This window comes from Trachemys scripta, chromosome 13, assembly GCF_013100865.1.
Source record: "Trachemys scripta elegans isolate TJP31775 chromosome 13, CAS_Tse_1.0, whole genome shotgun sequence".
Classification (NCBI taxonomy): domain Eukaryota; kingdom Metazoa; phylum Chordata; order Testudines; family Emydidae; genus Trachemys; species Trachemys scripta.
The window spans coordinates 18,850,736-18,858,435 of NC_048310.1; the positions used below are offsets into that span (position 1 = coordinate 18,850,736).

The 7,700-nt window shown below is 39.4% G+C and overlaps 1 protein-coding gene across 1 annotated transcript in view; it reads left to right on the forward strand.

Annotated features, from left to right (window-relative positions):
- The window catches only part of BEAN1 (brain expressed associated with NEDD4 1), a 106,202-nt gene extending 98,874 nt beyond the window's left edge, over positions 1 to 7,328 (forward strand). The window contains exon 6 of the mRNA XM_034788364.1: positions 3,510 to 7,328. Within this exon, the coding sequence (XP_034644255.1) occupies positions 3,510 to 3,858 (349 nt within the window). The 3' untranslated portion in view covers positions 3,859 to 7,328. The remainder of the gene's footprint in view (positions 1 to 3,509) is intronic.
- The last annotated feature ends 372 nt before the right edge of the window (positions 7,329 to 7,700 follow it).

Sequence of the window (7,700 nt, forward strand, 5' to 3'; positions counted from 1 at the left end):
ATATGTATTACTGCAGTACCTCAATACAGCCCCCTCCCAAAAAAAAACTGCATGAGAAGAAAGTTAATGGTTGCAAAGTCAAGCACTCAAAAGTTAGGAAATGCCTGTGTAATCTTTGTTTGGCCCTCTTGTGCATAAAGCATGTACTGTTCTTTCCTCAAAACCCTGCCTCATTCAGTGCACAGGACAGATGGTGCTCAGTGAATGGGTAGCTATTCAATATTTCTCTTTATTCTCGGCATCCAATAATAGAAAATTATGGGCATTCAATTATTGGCATCACTACCTGCGCCACCTATGATAAATAATAATTATAGCTGTTTGCAGGGTTAATTGTGCATTGTAAGCTAATGAAGCACCATCATTAGCCAAGAACAATTTATATACTGAACACTTACAAATTTTCAGAGAAGACTAATTCAACATTAATATCAAGACCCTGAAATGCAAATGAAACAAAACAATGTATTTCTAGCTTCCAGAGTAAAAACACACTCTTTGAATGATTTATAGTTGACTGCGTTGCAATGATAATCTGCGAATTCAGCATTGAGAGTGCCAAAAAGATATTTAATTGAAAAACCTGGCAAATGTTCCCTATTAGATTTTTAAAATGTAATCCTGATTACAAAAAAAAAAAAAAAAGCAAGTTGATTGAATCTGCAGTGGTGGTTTGTTTTGTTTTTTTTTAATTTCTCCAGAGCATATATAGCGAAACAACATATTGCTATTTTACATAAAATACACTGAAAAGCAAGTGTTGGCTATGGTCATTTTGTTTCTGTTTCATTTTGATGTTTAAAAGCCTGCTTAAAGTCTACTTCACAAAGGACCATTTTGATGTTTATCCCACTCAGCATTTTAGTTTTACGGAGCTGCGCTACAATCCATCACAGATATTAAAAGAGATGATTTTGAATCCTAGGAAAGGAATTTTGATGATCAGATAATAGCAATGACTAGGGCCTTGATCCTGTGCCCTGTCCCATTTTAGTCAATGTCAGAATTCACAATGACTTCAATCAGGCACTAGAACTGCTGCTTTCTCCTCTCTGTCTGGTCAGTAGCATGTAAACCTTTCCCTCACTGCCCTGATCCGACCTGTCCTCAGCACTGCAATCCACTCTACCTTGCACTGCATTGAAAACTGAGGCAACCTTCTTGCTAAACCAAGTCTCTCACTACGGGACACCCATGCTCTGTGATCGGCATTAGCTGCCTCTTGGTTTCTGGGTAGGATTTCAGGGGTTGGTTTTGACCTATAAAGTTGTAACTATCTTGGGACCCACTTATTTGGGAGGCTGCCTCTTCCTGTGCAATACTGACAGTTATAACAGTGGAGGATCAGCCAGAAGGTGGTTCGCTGGGAAAGGTCCTCAACCTGATTATTCATCCCCCCCATTACACGGCTGCTTTGAAATAACTCAAACATACCCCCTGCAAAGGCTGTCTGTTTTCCCTTATGCAGAGGGCTGAGAGACTGGGGCTGGTGGAGAGTGTGAGTAGACTTTGGATGGGCTCCAGCTGACTTCTTGTGACATGAGTTGAGATATGTGGTTGGAGAAGCTATTGGGCTGGATAGCTCTTGTAAATCAGTGTAACCCAATTGAAATCTATGGAGCTGTGTCAATTTACAGTCAGGTAGTATCCTGGAGCTATTCTTTGCTTCGTGGGTTGTGTTTTAGAAGCTGTTCAAACACCTGTAGCTGGATAGATGCTCTATCAGCCCCATCAAGTCCATTGCAATCAAAAATCAGAGGGGTAGCCGTGTTAGTCTGGATCTGTAAGAAGCATGTGTCTGATGAAGTGGGTATTCACCCACAAAAGCTTATGCTCCAATACATCTGTTAGTCTTAAAGGTGCCACAGGACTCTCTTATTGCAACCAAAAAGACTCCCATTCACTTCAAGGGCTTTGATTCAGGCTCTGTATCCTTCAAAATAAACATGCTGTTCTAAATACCTGTATAAAAGTCCAACCTTGCAAGGTGCTGAGTAGCTTTCACTTCCATTGACTTAACTGGGAGTTGGCATTTTGCAGCATCAGATTCTTAATCCTTAGCTCAAGGTCTGATTTTATTGAACGGAAAATCAAATACATTGGGAAGCTTCAGTGGGATTAATAAGGAATGGACCAAGTTGGTTTCCGAGTGACATATGAAAAGAACTCAACCTTTTATCTGCTCGGCTTTGTTTCTGAAAAAAAAAAAAAACAGAATTTTTGCTCAAGGTGTAAAGATCACAAGTTAAAACAAAACAATTACTTTCTTATGGGGAAATCTGAATTTCAGAGTTTAAAGGCATTTGCCTCTTCTTAAAGGGACAATCCATGAAGCTAAAAACAGAAACATCCACTGGATTTATGAGCTGTTTGTTCACCAGATATATTAGCAATGCAGGCTGCATTTTTCACTCCATCCTTTGTCTGCTGCAGCCAGTTTTGCCACCCTTGTTCATGCTGAATAGGATACGTACACCCGCAAGCAGTTTCATTGAAATCAACAAGACTACTCATGGACAAAAGTATTCTTCACCATGAGTAAATGAGGCAGAATCAAGCCCCTTCTAAATATTACATAGTTCAGGAAGTGGCCTGTGACATCTCTCAGATGCTAATATGATTGAGGAAATAGATTCTTAATGTTTCTGGCTCCAGCAAAACTGGCTGGCAATTCAGTTGAGCAGGATGGGGTTTGGACAGGAAATTTCAGCCTATTTATTTGGGGACAGATTGTAATTGACCCTCAAGCAGCCAGGCACGGGATTAAGGGGGAGTAAGACACCGAACCCCAGCATGGTCACACTAGAAATTCATGCATGATGCTCTCCTTCCTCTACACAAGCAGGTGGGCAGGGAAGAGAGACAGAATGGCTGGAGGTTTAACCTCTGCTCCTCCAGGCCAACACAAATGAGCTAGTCCAATGGGGAAAATAAAGAGAGGAAGGATATTCTTGTGGTTATGGCACTGGACTATGACTCAAGAGGCCAGCATTCAATTCCTGGCTGTGATACAGACTCCCTGTGTGCCTGACTTTCTCTGCCTCAAGTCCCTGTTTGTAAAATGGGCATACTTCTTTTCCCGCCACCCATTATCTGCTTTGCCTGTTCAGATTGCAAGCTATTCAAGGCAGGGTCTGTCTCTTACTGTGTATATGTACAGTGACTATCACATAAAACAAAAAATAGGCTGCATAATTCTCAGGGCTGCGGTAAGTTGTTGGCTCATGCCAGGCGAGGTGTTACTATGTGCTACCACTACCAGAAAGGGTTGGGCCTGAACACTCATTGAGACTCTGATGTTTAGCTTGACTTTTTCCACTACCTCTTTGAAGACATGCATTTAAGTTTTCATGCTCTTAAGTTTCCAAAGTGGCAGGTCGAGGATGCAGCCTGGAGGAGGGAATATCAAATAATCGCTTCCCCTTTATTTTACCTGCCTCTTTTACATTGAACACAATTGTCTGATATATTCTGCCCACACACCTAATATTGAATTTGTTTTCTTTCAGCTACGATGAGTGCATTGGGCCTGGAGCGACACAAATCTATATTCCTACAGATGATCCTCCACCGTATTCTCTGACAGATCCTTGTCAAAGGAATGAATTGTCTATAAACATTAGCTTGGAAGAGGAGGCAGCCTCTGGGACTACAGGAAGGTCTTCTAATTATCCAGTCAGACTGCAGGACTTGCAGCAGCCCATCTCATCAATTTCTTTGACAGCACTCACTTTCGAGGCTGCCCCCCCATATGAGACGGTTGTGTGCGAACAAAATAGCCCCATTCCGCTGGTTCCAATGGATGTGCTGAAAAATTCTTCAACTGACTGTCAAACCCTTCTCAACCAAATCATCTAAATGAAAGTGGCCCTTTCCACCCACTCTTTAGGAGGAGTCTGTCAGGATGAGAAAATGGGGTTTAAACAGAAGAATAAAACCCATAAAACTTTTATCTATTTTATATCTTTAAATGAGGCTGGATTTTTTTAACAGTGAATTTTGAAAGTTTAGGTAAACTTTTATCTTTGGGCTTTGAATTATTCCCTGGTGTCTCATATAAACAACTGCAGAATAAAACAACAGCAACAAGCAGTGCATCCAACCTTTTTGAAGCATCTGAAAACACATTCAAGTCAGCCACTGTTAATGTAGATACATGTTAGCCAATTGACACTATTTGTCAATGTTATGGTATTTGCATGTTGTAGAGCAAAAAGAGGAAGAAGAGTTTTTTTGTTGTTTGTGTACGTCATTGGTACATTATAACAAATATCTTAGAAATAAGAAAAAAACTATAATTTATAAAGCATTTTTTATTTAAATATATTTCAAGTAGACAGGCTGGATAGTATCTGGAAAATGTGGTTATCATAACTACTCATCTACTCAAAGGTGATGAAAGACGGTATTTTGCTATTCTTAACCTTTACATATATTGGCTACCATGATTTTGATGCCATTCCAAAAAGTGCCAATCCCACCTCAAAATAAAAAAAATATAGGAGTGCTAGAAATGTCAATGGAGTCTCAGAAATGCTCATTGGCTAGACAGCAATGGATTTCCAGAATTGCTAATTGATGAGGAAGGCCTATGACAGTCTTCCTAGAAGCTCTTCCTGGTGGGGTTGGTACCTGTGAAAAGTCCATCACAGCATGGTGGCTTGGCATAGCCATGGCGGGAAAGGTGTTTTGAAATACTAGCAGGTAGGTTAGGCCTGGTTCTTGTGGTACAAAGCTGCATTTCCAGGCATTAGCTAGTTGTCTTTCTCAATTATAAGCCTACAGTACATTCAAGGGATCATGACCTTTCCCTGCAGTAATTGCCAAAGTGCAAAGTAAATAATAGATGCCAGGACTTGGCATGCACAATGATATAGTGAATCTTATTTTGCAAAAACCCCTTTAATCATTCATGATCTCTTTCACTGCAATTTAGCTGTCCATAAATCTTGTATCTGTTCTTAGATCTCTATTAGTCATATATCTGAGAGAAATTGACTCATTCTACCAATAACAACAGAGGTAAACTCTGTAAATATGAAGACTTGATCTTACTTGGTATAGTGAGCATACACCCTCTGTAGTCCAGATCCTCAACTGGTGTAAATCAATGTAGCACCTTTGAAGCCAATGGATCTAGCCCATTTTGGTAAATCTCTTGCAGATAGTTCTTCAGTTTTCACATGGGCAGAAAGGACCTCAGTTTAATATCTCCTCTGAAGGACATGTAATTACTTCTTATGAAAACGAATACAGTACATATGTTATCATTGCTTTATGTTTTCTTCCAGATCATTGATGAAAATGATGATCCCCCATTTACAATTACATTTTGAGACTTTATCAGTTAACCAGTTTTTAATGTGTGCCATGTTAATTTTATATTAGTCTAGTTTTTAATCAAAAATGTCATGTCATACCAATTCAAATGCTCTACAGAAGTCTAAGTATATTACATCAACACTATTACCTTTATCAACCAAACTTGTAAGATCTATTTTCCATAAGCCCACGTAGAGCTGTATAAATTTCATTTCCCGCCTTTAGTTCCTTACTAATCCATCACTGACAAGATTTAAATCAAGGGTGGATGTTTTTCTAAAGTATCTGCTGTAAGAATTATTTTGGGGGCAGTTCTATGGCCTGGGCTAAACAGATCAGCTTGGATGTGCACACTAGCCCCTTCTGGCTTTAGCATCTATGAATTTAGTAGGACCTTACCCCATGAATAGTCCTACTGGAATCAGTGGGACTACCTGCAGAATAAGGTACTAGTCAAGTAAGGGAGACAGAATCTGACCCATAAATATTAGAAAGTAAATGAGAGTTTAGAAAATTCTTTCCTTTGTAACTATAAAATTGTGGTGCTGGGAGTGTCTCTTGAAGCTGAGAGCACTTTGCACCGCAGAGGATCAGGTCCCCAATCTGTTGTTAGGACCATACAGCTAAGAAATTACTTTTTAAATATTATTTTTAACCTAACAGTGTCCCTTTAATTTATTTCATTCCCCTCCATTAATTTTCCACGTATGGTGAAGGGCTAAGATTTTCCCCCCAAAAAATCTCATTTTGATGAAGGCAGTGGTGAGAACGGCAGATTTGTATTTTGTCTAGTGAGGGAGATGTTACCAGCGCCGAAACTGTAGATATCTAATCAAACTCTCTGTTCAGACACTAGAGCTAAAACGTTCTTAGTATTGTAATCTGGATTACAGGTAGCAGGATTGTTCACAAATAGCTGTCTGCTCCCCCTTATGGTGTATTGTTTAATAAAATAAACTCATCTGTTTATCATACTATGTAGACATCATTCAAAGGGCCCAATCCATCAAAAATATGTCCAGGTTGTTTGTCAGAGAGGGACATAGTAGCCAACTAGAACATCATCTTCCATACTCACATTCGGCATAAAAGCCAGGCACATACTTCTGCTGGTTTGGGCCTTAACAATGATTAATTGTTTATATGTTTTAAGTAAAATAAATACTACTAACAATAATGTAGTACTTCTATAGGTAATTTAGCACTGAGTGCACAGGTATGTTATCTTGTCATATACTTACTATAAAGGAATACTTGCTTTCTGAACAGTGACCAATGAAAAAGTGCTTCTTTTAGTAAATAGTATTTAACTGATTTTTTTTAATGTCCTCCAAATTAGAATTAAAAGTAAAAGTATGTTATTAATTGTACTAAGTAACTTTGCAATTAGTATTTCACTAAAATGAATTGCTGGAGTGACTTTTTAAAACTTTGTTGGTAATTCTTTTTAAACATGTGAAAGCTAGACATTATGTAGGAATAGTTGGACAGGTCTGAATGGAAGTGACCCAGATACTATTCAGGACAGAGAATACCATTAACAGACGTTTGTATGCAACTATAACCTCTCTCCAGTAGATTTTTACTACCACCACCAGAGTAAGAAGCGTTGACTATAGTTCTTTTTAATTATGTAATAGAGAAATCTAATTTCTTAGAGAACACAGGACTATTTAAAGGTCCAATCTAACCCCTACTTACTGAAGTCAACAGGATTCTTTCTCCAGAGTTTAATGGGAGTTGGGTTAGACCCTAAGAGAACTATATCCTGCTATCAGGTTTTGCCCCAGACACTCTCTTAACTTCAAAGGGTGCCCTATGGGCAGCTGAGTGCAGGACATGGCCTTTTGTTTATCTCACTATTGTCAGGAAGAACAGTTTGGACACAATGTTTCTTGCTGTTAACATTGGCACATGTCTGTATTCATCTCCTTTATTTGGGGTATTTTTAGTATACTGACCTTTGCAGACTGAACTTTTAGTAAAGAACATAAATGTAAATCATAGAACTCCTGTGCTTTTTGTTGCATCTGTACTGATTTTGGACCACTCGTTATTTTCTTTAGTTGTCTGCCAATTGACTAGGTTAATTCAGGGCAAGATTATGGCTCCCTCTACACATCTTCTGTGGGAACTAAGGGGGAGAAGCCTATCCTCGGGCTACTCACACTGTCAGAGCACAGGGGAGGGCAGCTTCCAAAGAGTCACTCCTCCTCCTTCTGCACAGTTGGGCGGGGATTGTGGGTGGAGCTTTGATTCTATTTCCCTACCCCCAGTGTACTGGCCAAGGCTGCAGATTACTTCACCTGCGCAGCAAAGGGGGAGGATCAATTTCCTCCCTTGTCTGTTCCTGGGGCAGTGCAGATACATGCTACTCT